The following is a 22,771-nucleotide window of genomic DNA, read 5'->3' on the forward strand; positions in this document are numbered from 1 at the left end:
TGTAACCCTCATCGGTGCTCTGCCCTTGGTCCGATGTGTAGTTACATAGAGGCATGGGTCATGGGCCATAGGCCATGCACCCTCTTCTCTCCCCACCTCTAGATGCACGTCATACAATAAAACCGTGGGCCGATTTAATAGGGGCCACATGTCCCGGTTCTGATGCCCCTTGCTCCTATTATTTCATTGGTCACGTTCATACATAGAACCTAGGTTCGGATGGTTAGGTGCACCAGTTAGACTGACCCTCTCCCTAATTGCTCGACCCCTTCACATTAAATAAAAATTGCCAACCTATATTAATAAGTCAGTCATGCAACTCGATTGGTTGGGTGGTGAGTTTATGTAACGAAGTTCATGGGGTCGAATCCTATGGAGCCTATTGGTTGAATTAACAAATTTTGGTGCCATCTAGAGTGCCACATGGCACCTTGGGATTGGGCCACGTGTCACTCTTTTATTTTTCCAACTCCAAAACCATCAACCCAATAGTAGTGCACCACGTGTCCTCACGTGACTAGCCCAAATGTCATATTTTGATTATACCTCTCCTCACTAGTCCATACTACCTAGTCAACTAATAAATTCAACACCACGTCAACATACATACTACCACATCAACATCCATACCTTCCATCATAAACTTGCAACTTTGACATTTTACATGTTTTACCCAAACTTCAGAATGCAATAACTTTCTCTTATGATGTCAGATTGAGGCGATTCAAGCATCGTTGGAATCATAAAGACGAGCTTTGCGATTTGGTGTTGTTTTTGGGAGAATTTGAGCACTTTAATTTATGAGCATTTTATGGATCCCCTAGATCACCCAAGACCGTGCTTGTCATTACAACGTTTGGGTTATTAGAGGGGGGTGAGCAAGGATCAAACCCACCTAAGTGGTTTTTCCAGCCCACCATTGAGCAGCCCCATATTACCATGTATATGCCAACACCTCCAAACAAAATAAAATAAAATTATAACACTTTTTCCAATCACACCCACGGGGTTTGACCCCGGGACCTCCCCCTAACTGCCGAGTTTTTAAATAGATCACCAACTAGTGGGCCAAGATAAAGTCTGCCATTACTTTGTATATAAACTAGAATTTTCTTACCAACGGGAGCACAGATGGGCTATAGTGTGGAACCAAAATAATGGGGTATTGCAACTCGATGCACACATAGTTCAAGGCGAATAATGTACCAAGATAATATTCCCTAGAATATTTTGGGAATATTCCTATGAGGGAATATGCATGAAATATTTTAGATTCCCTAGAGGCTCCAATGTCACTGTGATAGAAACAAGTCAAGTTTATAGTCAAATTTCATGAAATTTTGTGACCATCTCTTCTCAGAGATAAGCTACCATCTCCCTAGTTGGTTTATTTCCATTTCTGTTTGTAAGCATATTTCTATATTTTGCATTAATGAAATGAAGTATTATTTGTACTACATCTCTGTATTTATGGTTATTTCTCTAATTTGTTGCATTCCTGTTTAAATCTAGATCAAAAGCCAACAAAGAAGACTACGCAAAAGTTATTACAACAACCATAAGAGAGGCAGGTCAAATGGCACACGAAGGCAACAAAAACTAGTTTTAGCTTTGAAGGTGATCAACAAAAGATTACTAAATCAGAGCATGGAATTTCTATGGTTGACCTCTCTTATATACCTTGCAATATGCAGAGATTCATATTAGATAAAAGAAGTAGCATCCTCGTAGTTATTTTCCCAAATCAATATAGGAAGAAAGTAGGCACAGAGAGTGAGAACGAAGAACAACATGTAATTTACGGATTGGATTTAATTGGTGCTAACAAGAGGAATGACCAATGGTTTGTATGCTTAGATAATGGAATAAAGTTACTTATTGAGGAAAGAGTACATAATCAATGCAAGAAATCATCTCATGGTGTTTCCCCAGTAAAAAGTCAGCATACCTTGGTGTGGAAGAAAAAGGGAGATAATCTACTCAGGGGGAGTAGATCCCTTGTTTCTTTTCATTGAAAAGAAGATTTTGGCTTCAAGAGAATCCATAGAGGATAGAAGCAAGAAGTAAAACAAAACATGACAAGTAATGCATGTGAAGGTTAAGGGAAGTATGGCATTTGTTTTTTGGGTTTATGAAATTGCTAAAGAAGACTAATGTTGCTAAGTAGTGTGGTTGATTTGATGTTGTTTATAGATCAGATTGAAAGACTAAATATGTATACATGGTGATGATCTATTTACTATTGAAGTTTTCTTTTATTTTTCATGTATGTTTACATAATCTTAATGCCAAGAGGGACCATAGACACAAGGGGAGTATACTCAAGTTAAAATTTTAGTATCAGATTATTCATTAGAAATTGGTATCAAGCGTTTGTTGCTTAAGGACAAGCATGGAAGACAAAGGCTAATGGTGTTTTTTCTGCATTGTAATGTTGCTTGAATTATTAGAGTTTAAGTTGCAGATATGATGAATGGTATGACTATTGTGATGCTTTCAGGTTGTTCCAATTAGTAACGGGTACTGGACATCATATTTTTTGGAGAGAACACATATTGGTGAAAAGAGCACGATCAAAGGAGGAGAACACTCAAATATCAAGTGGTATCAATTTCAATAATTGGTATCAGCTCAACAATTTGTGTCATTGATCTCAAAGGTATTAACACTTGGTATCAAGGATTAACAATTGGTAGTCATGTATTTTTGTTATATTTATATTGTTAGTAGATTGTAAGTCCAAATGTTGACTGAAAGAGCCATGATTTTTATGGTAATGTTCGTGTTAAGTTATACTGAATTTGGTGAGTCTATTTTCATTAGAATTCAAGTAGATTATACGCTGATTTGTTGGTCTAAGCATGCATTGGTGAGAGTCCCTCTATGTTAGTCATATAAGTACTTCTACGTGTTGTACTTTGTTGTTCAACAATTGACAAGTTGATAGTGTCATTCATGCATAAGATAGGTTCCTATTATTGTTAGAGGTTACGAAGAGGCCCTATTATTATGTAAGCCTAGCTAAGACTTAGAAAAACATGCAATTTTTTTTCTCATGGCTTAGTTGTACAAGTATGTGTTGTTTTAGGAAGAGATACCTCTTGACTACTTGAGGTGGAGATTGGGAGTAAGTACTCCTCTCCTATCAACTAAATCTTCTTCAAAAGGTGAAAAGGAATTTTCTTGGATCAGATCAAAGATACTTAAAGTTTTCAAAATATGATGAATTAGTTGAAAGGTCCATATGATTAGAAAGACGGAGGAAGTTTGTTGACAAGGGGAGAATGTTGAAATATTTTCCATTGATGTTGAAGGGGGAGAGGTATTTCTGATAAAGAAAAGAATGAGAAGAACTTTAGACTCAGGGGGATATGTGTCTCAATAAAGAAAAAAAGCAAAAGAGGGAGAAGTATTGGTGATAAATAAAAATGAGAAGTCCACCAAGATAAGTATATCAGGGCACCAGCACACAAAGCAACAACATCCAAAGAATATAAGTACACTTATCTTTTCTTGCTTATTGATAAAGTTATTTTTTTTTATCATGGTGTTGCAATGAATTCCAAAGGGGGAGATTTTTAGAAATATGTTTTCATTGATGGCAAAGGAAAAGAATTCATGATGTTTTCGTTGATGGTAAAGGAAATTAAGATCATGGGAAATATTAGAGTATGTTGTGAAAGATGGTGGTCATTTATGTCAGATCAAATGTATGGGAATAATTAAAGAAGAGAAGATTGCAAGGAGAAGGAATATCAACACATATATGGCCAAGGAAAATCTCAAATGTTTTGAAGAAGAATGGTGAAAAATAGTGGTGGCACTAATTGGTAAAGGTGTAAGATCTGTGGATTCATTTCTTGTATGGAAAATCACCTCAAATGTAGTTGGGAATTAGTTATATGGAAAGTGTTATGAAATATATTTCCAATGGTATATGGAAGTTTAGAAATCCCCCCTAGATAGAAAGTTATGTCTAGTCACGATCTATAACCCCAAAAATCAAAGAGTATAGAGCTATAGGAAACCACCCCCTGATGCCTCGAGGTTTGACAAGACTTCCATCTATAGGGATGTTGAAATTCCACCACATGACCTGATGCCTATCTCTCGATGCTTAATCGTGTGCAACTGGAACAATTTTCAGGCTCTCCATCAGCAAGCTGAGTTGTCATAGTGAGGACCTCCTACTCAACTCCTCATTGGTCGCTGCCACATCTTGACGTCCACTACCTGGCGCTTTCGATTTTTGCACCCTTTGAAATCCTTTGGGGTGTACCCACCAGGATGGTGACACCACCTAATGTCATCCCACTCCATACATCGTAGCGTTAAATACTTGTGCACCATAACCATTCCATCGGGGTTGTACCACCGAGGTGACTTCACTAGGTGGGCTCCACCATGCCCAACATAAATGCTTCCCATTATTGCATTGGCACTCCGTGTCTGCTCAAAATTCCTTTTGCTTTCTTTGCCATGCTTTACCATTTGGTTTATCACTTCTTCCATCTTTGGGTATGTGAGAAAGTTCCTCTAGCCCTTTTATCTCTACACCTTTTGACTTTTTGGGTCCATATCTATGACTGGCTCTATCTTTTAATCCAGGAGGCCATTTGCAAACTTCCACATACTATTGGAAAGCTATTTCTGAGCACTAAGAAATTGTTCCATCTCTAAGAGTATCTGAGTTAATCTCTTGAGGCGAATTCTCTTCAAATCCAAGGATCCCATCCGTAATTATCATATTATGGCTTCTCCAACAAGCATACTGCTATGATGACTCTCTACAAAATACTGCAACAACCATGGGACTCCCCTTGAGCTTGACACATCACGCACATCTACTACCACTTAACATCCATGTCATTCCAGTTGGCATCAATGTCAACACTTTCAAACTGTCAGCCAATGCCAACTTTCCAACAAATGTTGTTTTAGAGATTATGCATCAAAAGCATGTTGATGTATTCAATCGTTTTCTACTAGAGATGTTCTTGTTGCTTCCTGATTTGTTTTCTAGAGCTAGAGATTACACTACAAGAGTATGGCTCCATGTCATTGAGCCCAATTTATGTATAATCCCTATATTGATTATGAGGATTACTAAAGTAATATGTAATTCTACTACCACTATGTCATTATATCCATGTTTTCTTTACTAGTTCAGATTATCTTACAGAGGTTTATAGTCAGTATGGTTGTTGTTTTACAACCATCTTTTTGCTACAAAGGGCTAATATCTAGTGTTTATTGGTGTTTTATGTCTCTGATCATTATTATTTTTTTTATGATGGTTTTCATGTTGCAAATATCCTTCATTATATCACATTTATGTGTTGTTGCTAGGCCACTGTGCATTGCCATGTATTTTTTGATGAAATTTTGTAAATTGTTGATACTGAGATCTTAGACTCTAACCATGGATATGAGAGTCTGACATTTGTTATCATGTGTTATGTATTGTGATTATATCACTGCTATGTAGATCACATATTGTTTCTCATATTATCTATGTACTTGCTTTATATTATTATATTAGGCATGCATTGAAGGGAGAACTCTTGTGTGGATTTGAGTAGCACTTGTGAAAACCATGCATGGGCTTATGAATGAGATTGTCTCAGTCTTATATTAGTCATGCATAGAGGTGAGCCATGGTGTTTGGCATGTATTATAGTGGATATTTTTTTTCAACCATTTATGCACTTTAGAATGTGAGATAAACCCTTGTAACTTTGTTGTTTTTATCATTGGGTCATGTTGGTTGTGTAATCATGAGACAAAAATGGTTTGAGATAGATATGAGAGTTGCCTCATTACATATTATATATTCATGATGTTTAGTGGAGTCTTCGATTCAGATGATGTAGTCTCTTTCACTTGGCAAGGAGGCTTATTCCAGAGAATAAAAAGTGTTGCTACAACAATAAAGAGAGTATGATTACAGCCCCATTACATGTTTAGGGGGAGCATGGTCACATGATAGTATGTGTGGTGTCGAATAAAGACATATTTGGTAGTTGAAATCATTGTTTCACATGCTTATCTTCAAGGAGAGACATCAATTATTATCAGAAGATCAATTTGTATCAACTTTATAGTCAACATGGTGTTAAGAATTTTAGGCGGAGTACTTCTCTCATCACCCACATTGTTAGTGTTGGTGTTGATCATTTCCATTGATGTCAAAAGGGGATAGAGTATTGATCTTATCTTCAAAGATCAGGTTCATGAGGGAAGATCCGGTCCAAGTTGACATCAATGTCAAAGGGGAATCTTGTTGGCATTGTAGTGTTGCCATTGATGTCAACCAGTGCTTAGCACTATCTACCTTGTAATTATGATTTCTATGCTTTGTATTGGTGTAATGTATGATCCTCTATGATTATTACAATGTATCAAGGTGGCACATTAATGTCATGATGCTGAGATGCAAGTTAGGTGGAAGAAGAGATGCTTGTATGAGGTAATGTAGTTAATAGGTAGACACAAACCACACCCCATAGAGATTATCACCTACATTATAACATAGTTCCTAAGTGTAGAAGTTGTGTTACAACCTGTAGGTGGTATTTCCATAATTATGTGTGCACTCTACTTGATTCCATGGGCAATTTCTATGGTTTTTTCACATGGTATTTGCTCAATAAAGTTAAGGAAGGTTGTTCTTCATCTAGAAGATGCTTCAAGTTGAAAAATATCTCTCATTCAATGAAGACGATTATGGATATAGTCAAGAATAAAATTACTTATAGGAGAATTCCTTGAGGAGTTGTGGTTGGATGTATTGTGAATGTGAGCCATTAAAAGGACATTGAGAGAGGAATAATGAGAAACCCACTGAATATTAGAAACAAATATGAGATTCTTGTGCAGGTCCTCCTCAATGGTTCATACAAGAAAATGAAGAGATAGAATGAACACTTGTAGAAAATCATTGATTTGAAAGAAGATTAGTGATAGTGGTAGCAAAGATGAAGAACATGGATCAAAGTGTTATATACAGGCAGTAGTGACCACAGTTTATGTGAAGTTGGAGAGGTTGATTCCATCATTGTAGATGTTATGTATTTATTTTCTTTACACTAAAGTTTATGGTTGGATTGTGTGATCAAGGGAGTAATTTTTCTATGGAGATAAGTTGTTGCTAATTTATTGAGTAGAGATTGTGTTCCAAAGAGAGCTTCTTTCATGAGTAGGGTCTACTATGAAAATGAATGAAATATTGGCCATGACAGACTGAGGAGGTTGAGACCTCTAACAAGTGGTGGGCTTCCAAGATAGGGATAGTGGCTCCTTACTGGTGGCGTTAAGCTAAATTGTTATAAGGTTAGTGCCTCGTTTCTAGTGGTGGACAAATAAATTATTTAAGGGGGCGGTGGCTCCTTACTAGTGGTTGCTAGATAACATATATAATAGAGATTTGAATAATCAATATAAGATTCAGAGTAGTGCAACAACATGGTTGATTTTTTCCCTTTGGGGTTTCTAGCAGAAAACATTGTGTCTCTTGTGCATGATTATCTTGTTGTGTCATGGCTTTTATATGTTGATTCTTTGATGTTAATGTATGTTTAGATTTACTAATTTTATGATGTGCATTATTATTTAGTAAATTAGTAAAATAAAATAAAATTTTATAAACCCTATTACTACACATTCATTCCCTCTCAATAGCGATTTGATTTTCAGCTATATATATATATATATATATATATATTGATTGAAACACACAATAAGTCACCCTAACTCGTTTTCTAGCTTAGAGTGCCATATGCTAACAAAAACACAAAAATATTGGGAATAACTATAAAATTATATCAGTTCATTGTAATAAAAACATAAAATATGTAAATTTCTCTACTTTAAAAAAATGTAAGTAAACATTAAAAATTTTAACTAAGAAACCACTACTTAGGCAAACTGCTTTCTAATGGGAGAAACCTTTTATAAGTCAAGAAAATCAGCACTTTCGATTACATTTATGAATAATCAATCACGTATATTATTTTGATTTAATATTTAGTTTTTATTTATAAAGAATGATTTTATTTTTTAATTTAATTTTCACATTATTTTTGCAGGTGTCATTGCTTATTGCTGGTTTTCATAGCTGGTTATAGCTAGTTGTATATCCAGTGGGTCATAGGCAACCGATCCATTCCCAGTCTCACTGCATTTACGAGATGGTATATTATGAAAATCGGGAGTCTTTCTTATGTCGTTAGGATTCTGCCCACCGTTATTCTTCAACCGGGAGATTAGGAAGGAAAGGGATGCATAAGCATGACTCGACCACACGGAGAGGAAGGAGCTTCAAACTTATCAAAATAAGCCTTAGCCTTTTATTTTTCACCTGATGCTTTTACCGTTTTTTACAATCTCGCTTAGAAGTGAGTGATTGATTTGATTAATGGACGACCAGTTCAGAGGAGGAGAGAGTGAGTCAGGAAGGAAGGAGCCAGTTGCCTAAGAAATAAAGCCAAGCATTGTGGTATAATGAAATATATTACACAAGCTTTTAGAAATTCTCTTTATGTGGAGACATGCTATTACTTCTGTTCTTTTTACTTGCTAGATTGATCCAAGATTTGATTGATATCGATAGAACCCATGTTCCCAACTTGCCTCCTAACTCCACAACTCCACCAATTTTTTATAGTGTTTTTATATGGAGCTAGTACTATGCAGCTAAAGCTAAGAGCTGGAACTCTTCTGAGCTAAAGCTTCTGTAAACCAGTCATATCATATAGATAAACCTCGATGGATAGAGGATCAGGAGGGAGGCCAGACTGGCGTGTAGAAGGGACAGGGAAGGAATCAACCTTTTACCTTTAGTTATTGTATGAAATGAAATGAAATACAGATGTTTTGTTAAATCCATCTCTAAGAAATATATACATCTCCATAAAATAATATATATTTTTCTATACCAATAGAAATAGACATATAAAGAGATACAGATATAAACAGCTAGATAAATCCCCCCGATCTCTATATCTTGAATCTCAAGATCTACATATCTATACTCGATACATCTCTAAACTCTAAACTGTCAATCTCTACATCAATACATCTCTATATGAGACTCTCTAGATCAATTTGGAACTGATTCTATATAACATTCATAGGCCTTGAATCACACTTGCTAACAGATGCTTCTTTAGTATCACTATGACTTTGACTTGGATTTCAGAACAGAGCCTTTGCCAATATGATGAACCCACTGCATAAGCCTATATCACTGTTGACTTCCCCCTGTATGATTAGAAGGAATCACCTTAACTGCTTGGTAGCTTTTACATATGGGAATCTCGCTGCTTGCTGGTCCAAGAACGAAGGGCTGGATCAAACCCTAAGAAGTTGGTTGAATCGGTGATCCTAGAAACCGAGAGCTGGTCAAAACTGTTAGGAAATACCGTTTGGATAGAATGTGGTTAGACCTAACAAGTCGAGAATGGAACCCAGCATCAAGAATAAAAGAATGGATGTCTATGCTAACGTGTAAGGTTTTTCACTGGCTTTCACTCTTTCTTTCAAATAATGGAGACAACCTCTAGCTTCTTCGTTGCAGCTCAGGGGCATCATAGTAGCTTTCACTTACGCTAAGCTCTATAAGTTATTTCTACTAATCAGGAATGGAATAGGAATAATAGTAATCTCTTCTAGCTTCTTCGTTGTAGCTCGGGGGAACTTACCCGAAAAACAATTATCTTTTAAGGAATGCTTTTATTTGTTAATTATTTTTTTCCCTCTGGTTATTTTTTAAATAATTGTTATATTTATTTTAAAATAATATGGATATAATTGATATATTTCATAATATTCTTAAAATCAACAACCAAATTATAAGCATGTTGGGAGTGGAGGTGAACTAGGGTTTCTGTAATTCGTCTTAGGGTTTCTGCAGCCCCTGCTATGGCAGGCTTGACTGGCAAAGCTCAGTACTGAAGGAAACAGGGTGGATCAGAGGTTTTCGTGGTCCTGCCATAAGCGCGAAGGAAAATGCAGCCCCCTCAGGGGGAGGGCGATGCGCCTCCCCCAAAAAAGGACAACCAAAAGCAGCAGACCGAAGACATTGACAAAGAAAACATAAAAAATGAGGGCAATACGGACAGCACAAGCAACAGGACAATGAACAAGATCAGAAAGACAAAAATAAAGCAAGTTCCTCCACATGCAGACCGGTGGCAACTCACAGGCCAAAAGTGGAATTTCCCAGTCACTGAATCAATGCCAGAATACAATTTATGATAGATCATGCGCTGATTGGCAAGTTTATTGGAATATGGCCATCTGAGAGAGCGTTAAGGAGCTGGATAAGTACCAAATGGAACCCAAAGGGACACATCACTTTGCATCTAGGTCCAAAGGGGTTTTTCGCTGTCGTTTTTAACTGCTTGGAAGATCGCAACAGGATTCTGGATGGGGGTCCTTATTTTTTCAATTCTGCAGGACTATATCTCAAAGGGTGGGTTGAACGATTCAATCCAGACAAGGAAGACCTCACTTATGCTCCCGTCTGGATAAGGCTGTACTCGCTTCCTTGGGAATATTGGGAAGAAAACTCCCTCCAGGAGATTGGAAATGCTCTAGGCAAATTCGTCAAGGTGGCCGAGGAAACAAAATTATGCAGATACACGTCTTATGCCCGGATCTACGTTTATATGGACCTCAAGCAAGCCTTGCTAGACACGGTAAGTCTCTTCCATGAAGATGTTGAATGGATTCAATTAATAGACTATGAGCACGTACCATTTAGATGCAGGAAATGCCATGATCTAGGACACCTCTACAGAGATTGTCCTCTGAACAGGAAACCCCCTCCTCAAATGAGCTCAGACAACCAGGCGTCTGACGGTTTTACCAAAGTGGTAAACCGCAGAAGAGGGAACAAAAAATCGACAGCCAATCCCAAGACCAATCAAGTTAATATGTCAAAACCCTCAACGAGTAACAACTTTGAGGCCCTGGCTAGTAATGATATGCAAGATCCTGATAATGGACCTCAAAATGACAAAGAATCCAACAAAGAGCAGCCGAAGGGAACTTCACAGCAACTAGGGGATATCTTATTCAATAAATCAACTCTTTAATCCCAAACCAAAACTCAAGCCTAGCATTTTCAAGGAATGGAAGTTGATAATCCTGAACCAAGCACCGAGACGCTGAAGGAAAGAGAGGAAGCCTCTCAAGAACCCCAGATCATGGAGGAAGACCCTGAGAATATTGACATTGGTGAACTGGATATCCTAGGACTCGAGCAAGCATGCAAGACAGGGAACTTTGACAAAATACCAGACCGGCAAGTGGACAACCTGGTGGAGGTCCTCAATCGAGCACAAAAGAAATACCCTCTAGGAGTCCAGATTGGAAGTCAATGGGATGGTAAGTTCATCACCAAAGACGGCAAGAAGTGAAGAAGAAAAACAACCCTCGAAAGAACCATCAAGATAGGTGAAGTGCTAGTTGAGTCGGGTAGGTACGCCAAGCTGACCAAGTACTTCAATATCAATCCAAATCCTTCTCAATGAAGCTGATATCATGGAACATAAGGGGGCTCAACAGCCCTAGGAAAGGCAGACTATTAAAAAATATGCTTATGCAGGAAAAACCAAATATACTCTTTTTGCAAGAAACTAAATGTAATTCGACAGTTTTGGAGAAAATAGCAGCGAAGGCCTGGCCAGGAGGGCTAGTAACAGCTGTTGATGCTCAAGGGGCGTCGGGAGGACTAGCAATTCTCTCGGATGCATGAGTAATTCAACTCGACAATATACATGCAAACAAGAACTTCATTCAGGCAATATTTCATATAATTGGCACCAACACCCATGGTCATATAACTAATGTATATTTCCCTTAGGAAACCATACACAAAGCTGAAATTTTGGATACCTTGTTGGAGCTTAACTCAAATAGGCTATACCTGCTTTGTATATCTGGAGGAGATTTTAACATGATAGCAAGAATGGAGGAAAAGCAGGGAGGCAGAAGCAGAAGGAATAGAGATGGGAACCTACTAAAAGACTTTATTCAAAACAACTGGCTGGTAGATCTTCCTTCAAACAACGGCATGTTCACTTGGAACAATAAAAGAGAGGGATTGCAACAAATAGCTTCGCGTCTCGATAGATTTCTAATATCAGACAATGCAACTCACCTAGGAGGGGAATTCACTGCTTCCATCCTTCCAGTATCAGGTTCAGATCACTGGCCCATAGCTCTCCAATGGAACCGGCCAGGCAACAGTATTAGGCGTCCCTTCCGGTTTGAGGCCTTCTGGTTAACTCATCCGGATTTCTATGAATTTGTTAGATCAACTTGGCTCAAGTTCAATCCCACTAGTGGTACCAAGATGTCTATATTCCAGCAGAAACTAAAGCACCTCAAAGGAGAAATCAAACACTGGAATCATACCACTTTTGGCAATATTTTCAAAGCACAGGCTGCACTCAATCAAGAAATGAAGATTGTCCAGCAAAGGATCATCATCGAAGGACGCTCCGAGGAACTCGTAAAGCAGGAACAAGCTATCGAATCCCAAATTCTAGATAGAGCACAACAGGAGGAAACCCTTTGGAGGCAGAAATCGAGGATCAGATGGCTCAAGGACGGGGAAAAGAATACAAAATTTTCTCATAAAACCACAGTGCAGTGCAGAATGAATAATTACATTTCCCACATCAAAAACGAGCAGGGAGATAGAATTTAGACGCATGAAGGCATTGAAGATGAGTTTCTCAGATACTTTAAGAAAGCTCACCAAGAACCCAACATAGATAGAATGCCTGCTATAAACAAAATTCTAAGGAACATTCCAAAATTAATCACAGAGGAGCATAATCTTCTCCTCCTCAAGCCCACAAGTATGCAGGAAGTCGAAAATGTTGTTCATTAGTTGAAAGCAGGGAAAGCGTCGGGTCCGGATGGATTCACCTCCAACTTCTTTCATAACTTTTGGCATCTTATCAAAGTGGAGGTCTGGCAAGTTGTTGAGGAATCTCGCACTTTACGATGGATGTACCCAGGGTTGAATGCCACCTTCATCGCTTTAATACCCAAGGCAGAGGAATCCAATACTCCAGACAAGTACAGACCGATTGCTCTATGCAACATCATCTATAAAATTGTCTCAAAAGTGATAGCTACCAGACTGAAACCACTGCTCCCTCTCATTATCTCGCCCGAGCAATCTGGTTATGTAGAATGCCGGCAGATAATGGATGGTATCATTTTAACTCATGAAATAATCCACTCTTTGAAGCAAACCAAAAAACCAGGTATGTTGCTTAAAATCAATTTGTCTAAAGCTTTTGATAGTATCAGCTGGGTTTACATTCAAAACTTCTTACTGCCTTTGGCTTTGCCCCTTCCTGGGTTAGATGGATTATCAATCTTTTGTCTTCCTCATTCTTTTTTGTGCTTATCAATGGTATCCCATCGGCTATGTTTCGTCCTTTGAGGGGTATCAAGCAGGGAGATCCCCTTTCACCTTTTCTTTTTGTTATTATGGCAGAAGGACTAGGTAGGAGTCTAAATTCCGCTCTGCTTTCCCAGCGTCTCAAAGGCCTATCTTTCAGCAATTCTCCTACCTATTCCCACCAGCAATTTGTGGATGATAACATGCTTTTTGGTCATCCCTCGGTCCAAGAAGCTCGCCTTCTCAAAGCCCTCCTATCAAACTTCTCTGATGCTTCTAGAGCCCTTATCAATCGTGTCAAATCTCAAATCTTTTTCTTTAATACCCCTGCTCCCACTCAAAAAGCCATTGCTCGTATTCTCGGTTTTACCATTTCTTCCCTTCCCTCCAAATACCTAGGAGCCCCCCTAATAGCCTCGGCCCTCAAGCACTCCTCTTGGAAAGACCTGTTAGAAAAGCTAGAGGCAAGGCTTTTCCTCTGGACTCATAGAGCTTTTAATATGGCCAGCAGACTTGTTCTCATTAAGGCGGTTCTCCATTCCATGCCCTTGTATCTTTTCTCTATTCTTGCAGCTCCTAAATGGGTTCTCAAGAGAATTAAGAATCTCCAGCGCAACTTCTTATGGGGCAGTTCAGGCGCTAATCGAAAGTGGGCTCTGGTTAAATGGGACAATGTGTGTCTTCCGAAGAAGGCTGGGGGTATTGGGATAAGAGATCCAGGGCACAGTAATAAGGCAATGGGAGCTAAAATATGGTGGAGGTGGCTTGCAAATCCTAACACCCCCTGGGCCTCCCTTTGGACAGAAAAATATGCGAATAATAGCCCTATTGAAGAAAGAATTCGAATGTCAGAAGTAAGCATTGGGTCTGTAATTTGGAATTCGGCCATTCAACATAGGGATCTAATACAACAGCATAGTTTCTGGGAAGTTAAGAGCGACAACACAGCAAGATTTTGGGAAGACTCCTAGCAGCAGCTCCCAAAGATAAAGGATGCACTCTCTAACCTTCCCTTATCAGAGCAAGGTATAAATCAGTTAGCAAAGGTTAATCAGTTCTGGGACCCCTCTTCCACACAGGGATATAGACAATGGATGGATTCCAAACAAATTATGATGCACGGCTCTGAGCAAACTCAACTCTCTCTCTCATTAGAATTACAAAAACGGCAAATCCTCATCTCAGAAGGATCGGACATACTAAGATGGGGATATGAAGAGAAAGGTACTTTCACCACAAGGGAAGCATATAAGATAATTATCAAAGAACGGATAATCAAAGACACTTTATGGGATAAAATCTGGCATTCCTCAAATTGGCCGAAGGTGTCTACTTTTTAATGGCTCCTATGTCACAATAAAATTCTCACATGGGATAATCTTAGAAAAAGCAGCTTCTCTGGCCCATCTATATGTCTCAACTGTAAGCAAGAAGAGGAATCAGCTATACATCTAATGCAAACTTGTCAAATAGGATGGAAGCTGTGGGAAAAGGTTATCTTCCGATGCCAAAAAGAAGGCAGAGTGCAAGGGGATATCAGAGCTACTATTCGCAATTGGAGTCACGAGCCATATCAAAGCAAACTCCTCAACACACTATGGCAACTTATTCCTGGTATACTGATGTGGAACATCTGGAAGGAGTGGAACAGAAGAGTTTTTAAGGATCAATCTATGTCTATAGAGCAGATATGGACCAAATTACATCAAAACATTAAGGAGTCATTATCTATTAAAGACTGGTCCCCAGAAGATTTTGCTTCATTGCAGCAGGAACAATCAGTCTGGGACAATTGGAAGATACATTTAAATCAACAGCCTACCCTTAAAAACAATCCTACTAAGAAGAAACAAAAGTCAACAAAATGGACTTCGCCGCCCAGCAACATGTTCCAGCTCAACTTCGATGGAGCTTCAAAGGGTAATCCGGGAAAAGTAGGTTATGGGGGAGTCTTCAGGGATCATTATGGCACTCCTCAACTCATCTTTCTCGGCTCAAAAGGTTGGGACTCCAACAACTCATCGGAATTGGAAGGACTATGATGAGGTCTCACCCTGGCTCAGGACAAAAGTTTTTTTCCACTTATCATAGAAGGGGACACGAAAATCATCATAAATATGGTCACAAAACTAATGCAGGGATCCCCCATACATAAGGTCAGTAATAGTTGGAGGATGTCTCAAATGCTCGAGCTAATAGACAGATGGCTTTCTCAACATCAAGCAATTTCTTTCAAGCTCACTAAGCGGGAAGGAAATAAGCTTGCTGATTTTCTTGCTAATATAGGAGTGGAAATTAGGGTAGATCTCTTTGTAGGCTCAATCTCCAGCATAGCCTCCGAGGATAAACTCTCTGAGTTCCAGAATATTGTGAAGGATGATATGCTTCAGGAGGATGATACACACCCGGATGCGGGTGTTAATGTGCTGCATTTATGAGGGCTCGCTCAATGCAGGCAGCTGGCCCTGCACCTGGCTGGCGGACGAAGACTGTAGATCTCAATGGCATGCGCATTTATTTGGATGCTGGACGGAATGATGGTCGCACAAATCGTCATTAATGTGCGCCTGGTTCGAGAGTTCATGCTCAAGGTTTTATGTATGGCTCGGTATTTGGTTCACGCCATTGCTCCTGGTTCTTTTCACCTCCACCCGTTGTTCTTCCCGCACCCCTGCCTCACTCAGGTAGTCTGGAAGCACGCCTGGGTTATCTGTATCGCCGGGTTCCTCTGTGCTCAATCCCTCTCCCGTCAGCTCCGCCATTTTCCCTTTCTTAGCTGTTCTGTCAATTCGAGGATGCCTCGCCGTCGAGGAGTCTCTCGCCGAGGAGGTAATACCGGTAACAGAGGCAGAGCCTATCGTTCTACTCCTCAGAATGTAATCCACATTGCTTCGGCCTCCCCGTCCTCACCCTCCTCTGGCCATGCTGGGCCTCTCCCGCACAATTCCTTTCAAACTACCCGCTTCACCTTCCATAGCAGGCTCAACAGGCCAGTTTTGTCTGCCAGTATCACGGTTATTCTTGCTGAGGAAGAGGACAATCCCAACAGCTCAGCCCATACCTCCACCTTTCAATCTCAGGAAGACAGCGTCCTTCAGGGGGAGATGGTTGGGGTTGTGTTTAGTGAAGATAATATGCAGGAAGATAGCCCTGTTCCTGAAGCGCCTCCGCATACGGTTGATTCAACTCAGCACGAGATCCTTGCTTGTGGACCGCTTCATCATGCAAGCATCATCCTCAACCTGGTAACTCCTCCAGAAGGTGGTATCGAAGGAAATGAAGATAATGGATTCATCACCTGGGTTGCCTCGTCCAGCCAGGTGGACAAGGAAATGCCCGATTCTCCACAACATGCAGATTGATGCTGGTACATTACCGACGGGTGGCACTCTTGCCTTCGCTCTGTTTGATTTTATGCTATGTGTCTATGTTTTTGGGTCTCTGGTTATGGGTCTGGTCTTAGTTCTTGTTTGGTTTCGGTGCGAGCCAACCTGTTCTTGATCTGCAGCAACAACTATGGGTTGGTGAGTTCTGTTTTGCCTCCTTTTTTCCATGACAGGTATGACAACATGCTTCTCAGTAAAGCCTCTGCAGGCGATAGTTTTGATGTGTTTAGACTCAAAACATAATTATCTTTTGGTGGGTCAGTGTCTAACAAATCAAGTTTTTGAAGTCTTTAATCCTTAAAGGGCAGATAGTAGGATATGTATGTCTCAGAATCTCTGGCTAAGGGCTGGCCTCTGCCCCCTCTGAGGTCTCAACCTCCATGTACATATTTTTCTCTTTTTTAATAGAATTTGTATTTACGCAGAAAAAAAATATGGATATAATTGATGTTATTTTTGGTCGTGTTGAGGGACACATTTTATAAGAATCTGATAACGAGGATTTTAAAAATAATTGTTATATTTATTTGAAAATAATATGGATATAATTGATGTTATTTTTTCTCTTGTTGAGGGATATATTTTATGAAAATATGATAGCGAGGATCCGCAAGACTTGTCAGGTTCAAGTGCAAACAATTTCACATTGATTTCTTTCTTTGAATCTTTTTTTTTGTGTCTATTCATTTTGGTCCAGGACAATGAAGAGGGCTTAAGTTTTTACTATGTATTTAGGTGTTAGTTTTTTCTAGGTTGGATTTGGATTAGCATTATGTTTTGTGAATTTTTGTAACCATGAATATATGGAAGAGTAAAATCTTCATAGAGAAATTTGGCATAACTATGTTGTCCTAGTATTTTTTTTCTAGAGAATATATACAACCCAGTATCCGGTAGATGTCAAGCTTAAATGTTTAACATTTAACATTCAACAAATTTAATTTAATGTCAATGTGAGCCCTAATTAAAAATTGATATATGTAACAACCTCAAATCTGGTGGTGATATTTATAGTTACTGTAGCTATTTACTTTTGATTCTAGTTATGACGAACAATTGATTAAGAAAAGACTTGTTAACAATTGATGTTAATTGTTAAGTTAAATTTTCTAATAAAATAAATTTGTTGAGAAGAAGGAAGATGGATGAGGACTCATGAACTAAGTTTCATAACTTCCATACACTTGGTCCAACTAACTCCTTTATTTCATGAACCCTAGAGATAAAAGATCTCAAGAGGGATAGGGTAGGGGTTAGCCACCAGGGGGAGGCAGAACGACCTAAGAAAGAGAGATTGAGCATTATGTTGTCGGGAGAGTTGTCCTAAGTTGGTTGGCACTTTTTGTCGCTTCAAATCACACCAGCAACACAAGTGCTACAAGGGAGATAGAAATCCACCTAGAGATAGCCTCTAGGATGATTGTAGACGAGTGCCTAGGACATCTTAAAGAGAGGAGTGCTTAAGACATAATCTGTCAAGGGTTTTCAGCACTCCAATTGACACGTAAAAAGGTAATAGGATGGGCTTGGTTCAACAATCCTTCACTAAGGTAGTTTCAAGCCAACACATGGATCCAAATGCTGGGGGTATATTTGGGGCAATCTCAAAGAGAAATGGCCTCTTGTTATGGTGGTGGACACACAACAATGAGACAACTTAAAACTGAAGTTGTAAAAATGGTGGATAGGACGAAAGGAAGGAGGGAAGTAGATGCATAGGGTTGTAAGAAAAAGAATCCTAAGCAGTAATGTTCTAGCAAAAATATGGAATTTGATGTATAGGGCTGTAAACAACACATAATCCTAAGAAAAGGTTTTCCAATAGAAATATGGAAAAGGGAGGAGGTGGAGTGATAAAAACAACACAGTATTTATTGAGGTTTGATGACTATGATGTGGGTATCTATTTCACCAAATAGTGTGAGAAAGGCTTTGCCCATATAGGTACTGCAGGCTAATCTAATAACACAAGTAAATCTCTAATACACACAGGAATTGTTCTCTATTTAGCAGCCAGGGTAAATCCATGAACCAAGGAGAAACCAACAATCTCATTACACTATTTTAGAGAAGGAAAAACAACTTATGCAATGAGATTACAGAAGGGAAAACATACTACCTTGGAATGAACAGGGAAATGCCAATTATCTTAAAGGGTCCAAATAACCAGTCCATACATTCAGCACGATATCAGTGAAGCCACCTCGAAAAACAAATTGAACCAAAATGGATCTCATAATTCAGACCCTGCGGGTAAAAAATTATAAAACTAGCCAACCCATATTAAAGTGTTGCTTCCCTCTTTTTATAAGAAGAGGGGGAACTGGAATTACAGTTCAGAAAATATCTAAGATAGATCTTTAGTTGTGTGCTAGACTAGTTGTCTCATCCCATGTAAGGTGTTGTTGCCGAAAACGATTACAATTGGGATTCGATCCCTTCTTGGAAATAAATGGAAATTTCAGAACTAAAAAGAAAATTGGAAGATGATGGAGGAAGTGTCCCTTCTGCTGTCCCTATAAATTGCCTTTGGTCAAGCCACTTCCATGTTGTGATGATTTCCTCTACTACGGAGCCATTATTTGTCATTTCTACTTTTACTGCGTGGACGACCAGTTCTGTGGAATAGGAGTGGGTCGCAACAAGTGCTTGTCTTGGCAGTCCTTTGTTGTGTAGAGGAGTGAGGCTCCATGTCGAGCCATTAAGTCTTCCTGAGTTCCCCCCATACTTATCTACTGCCACACCAGACTTCATTGACTTCTTCACCTGCTGACCCATATGCCTTCAATGCCTTGTATTGTACTATCAAGGCCTCATTGTAATCAGGGCTTTTTCCTTTGAAATATTATGAATCGGCGAGCTATGATCCCCCTCAGCCCCTTTTGGTTTAGCCCCTTTCCGCTTTTCTTATCATATGACTGGGGGTTATGACATCGGGCTTAGCCCTCGAGCACTAAGGCCTTCTAGCTCCAGTCCCGAGGGCCTTTTTCCTTTATTTCTTCGAATCCCCCATCCTAGCACTTGATAGCACTTTACCTTTAGCCTTTTCCCCTTGACACTTGCGATCGTCGATCTGTGGGATAGAGTGATGACTGAGCGTGTGACTTTTGAAATGGACGGACATGACATCTCTATAACTTCAAGGTATCAATTATTTCATCTGGGGAGTTCGAACATATCGCAATCATGGGTCAGGAAGTAACTTTGGCGGAAGAATGAATTTTGTTGTGTACGATCACCGATTGCTAATTTGTGGGAAGGTGATGTCATCACTGCCACGTGTGACCCTGTGAGTGGTGACACATGCCACCCAGAAATGCCCATATAAGACCACTAAAAACACAGAATCAGGATGCCACGTGTCACCCATACTACCATGTCACTACTATATTGCCTCATCATTGATGACGTCAGTTGTCATGTCATACATATGGGCCAAAGGGGTTGCGCCATGTGGCCCCTTGGAAGAGAGAGAAAGGGGGTTGCCCGTTCCAATTTTTTCATGCATTTATTTTGTTAAATTATTTCGGCCTTCCTCGATGATTTAATGCTGAGGGCCCAAATTATCGGTGATTTGCACTATCAGTGCATTTCACCCCCCTTAATTCTATATGGATGGTCCATCGCGGGATTGGGGGATCATGGTACTACAAGACCTGCGGGATGCGGGATTGTGGGATGGCGGGACTGCAATATCATGGGATTGCGGGATTTTCTGTGCTCGGGGCCCTCCAATGTGCTCCTCTTTCATTTCAAGGCAACAAAACTCCCATCCTCAAATTGCTAACTTCTGATCTAGAAGTTCCATTTTTGGACTTTTACATATCATTAGAAAGATTATCATGAGCACTATGCAATGGAGAGGGTCTGATCGGACCTTGAGAGCTTATGTGGCTCAGGAAATGGCTTCAAAAGTCGTTGTTGTTTCTATACTTTGGGCAACTAATAACCTTATGAAGAAGTGAGTGACAACATTGGCTCCAACTGGGGACAGTGTCTTGCTGGAAAGGCACTGAGAACAAGCAGAACAATATCCTTCACCATTAGGCATGGAGTCAGAAAATTATGAACTGACTTAAAATCTCCACGAAACTTTGATTGCAGGGAGCCACTTCCACCTCAAACTCAAATGCAGAAATAAAAATTCTAACAACTAGAAATTAAATGCTACCTAGTGAGCTAATTTATGTACATTCCTACTTATGCACATGGCTCAATTCACCTAAGTGATTTTAAGCCTCCAATGGAGCCAGGCTAGCATTTGAGTACTGGACCTTATGCCTTCACACTGCTGGAAGATAAAACTTAAAACAAGCAAGCACCATGAAAAATATGCAAACTAAAATCTTGATGCATATTCTAGATATAACCATGTTGCTGGCTTAAGAATATGCCCATGTACTCAGTCACAGGGTCATGGAATGGACAAGTAACATTTGCAGCTGCCTCTTTTTCATGAGCAGTCTACTAACGAATATCCTCTTGGTCAGAGAAACCACATTACTTATCAGCTCCTCAACCTTATGTCTTTCAAGAAAAGCTTCTTGTTGGTATTTTACTACCCATTCTTCAAAGGGCCAACACTATTGGAAATATGCAAAGGAATCTTCAGCTTATGAACTATAAGATTCATAAACTTGAGGGTCTGCTAAAAATTCCTCGTAGTAATCTTTCTGTGACAAATAGTAACAGACTCTTCGTGGTCTTTCACCTTTGGATTCTCCTTCAAAAACTTGTTGTTGGGAGCTTTCTCCCCACTTGCTAGTCAACATATCCTTCTGGATCTCCGCGACCATCTCATCCTCCTCTAAATAGTATGCATCATAAATGGGAGGAGGTTTTTGATCTTTCTCTCCATGTGAAGGGTGTGCATTGTAAACTGGAGCCTCTTTATTAAGCTCCTAGTAGGCCTCCTCTCCTTGTGCAACTTCCCATGACTGAGGCTATGGCTTTGAAACACTTGAATCTTCACCAGATTCGTGTTCATCATAGGATGGAGGAACATCAAATTCAGCCAAATGAGACCCCTAAGGGCTTGTTGGTAGCTCGATGATATTTCCTTCTTTTCTTTTTGACTCATTTGGTGATGCTTCTTGATCCTAGTGGATTTTTTCATGGAGCGAAGATCCACAAACATCTTCAGTAGGGTCTGCGACCTTGGGAATGTCTTCATCATTAAAATGCATTCACCAATCTTGAAATAGAGAATTCGTGGGTAAAATCTTTAGAAATCTTGATAGAATTTTGCCAGAAAACATTTCAATGAAGATATGTTGCCACGAGGTATTGTTTTAAACCAAACTCTAGCATCCTTTTCTAAAGACAACTTCAACAAATTTATTTGTACATCTTCAAGATAAATACCTTATTTCTCCAAGAATTCATAGAAATATTTGAGGTGCTAGTCAGACCTTCTCTCTTTGTTCCCACTGTATCTAGGCAAATAAGCATTCCACACAATGATTGGGATAACCAACAATAGAAGAGAAATCCAGTGGGGAAAATTGGTTGGTCAGGAATGTAGGAAGGCTCATCTCAGAAACCTCCCTATATGAGTGATTTCAGTTTCAAAAGTAGGAAAATTATCGGTTGTTGTAGCATCAGAGTAGGTATTGGGCTGCTGAAAATCTAGGATGATGAACTAGAGGAATGGACAGTGGAGTTGCCAGGATGTTTACCATAGAATGAAACAGTCGAGTCGCCAACGTGAGAGATTTTCAAGCTACAATTCCCCTTCTCACCTAACATAGGGAATGTAAAACTTTGTCATACCCAAGGAAAAATATTTTAATCCATTCCCTGACAATGGTGTCAGAAAGATGTTGTCACTTCAAATTGCACCAACAACACAAGTGTTGCAAGGGAGATAGAAAGCCTCCTAGAGACAACATTTGGGTTGATTGTATACCAATGCTTAGGACATATTAAAGAGAGGAGTGCTTCAGAAATAATCTGTGAG

The 22,771-nt window shown here is 39.4% G+C and overlaps 1 protein-coding gene across 1 annotated transcript; it reads left to right on the forward strand.

Annotated features, from left to right (window-relative positions):
- The first annotated feature begins 11,974 nt into the window (after positions 1-11,974).
- On the forward strand, positions 11,975-12,718 carry LOC149256169 (uncharacterized). Its single transcript, XM_089455255.1, has one exon. It carries the CDS (start codon positions 11,975-11,977, stop codon positions 12,716-12,718), a length of 744 nt encoding a protein of 247 aa, XP_089311381.1.
- The last annotated feature ends 10,053 nt before the right edge of the window (positions 12,719-22,771 follow it).

This window comes from Pinus tabuliformis, chromosome 7 (genome assembly GCF_031772625.1).
Source record: "Pinus tabuliformis cultivar Carrire ecotype Pingquan chromosome 7, CPIR1, whole genome shotgun sequence".
NCBI classification, from domain to species: Eukaryota; Viridiplantae; Streptophyta; class Pinopsida; order Pinales; family Pinaceae; genus Pinus; species Pinus tabuliformis.

Bases quoted from the DNA above. Each gene is read 5' to 3' on its own strand.
- LOC149256169 (XM_089455255.1), top strand. From the start codon at position 11,975: ATGGAGGAAAAGCAGGGAGGCAGAAGCAGAAGGAATAGAGATGGGAAC.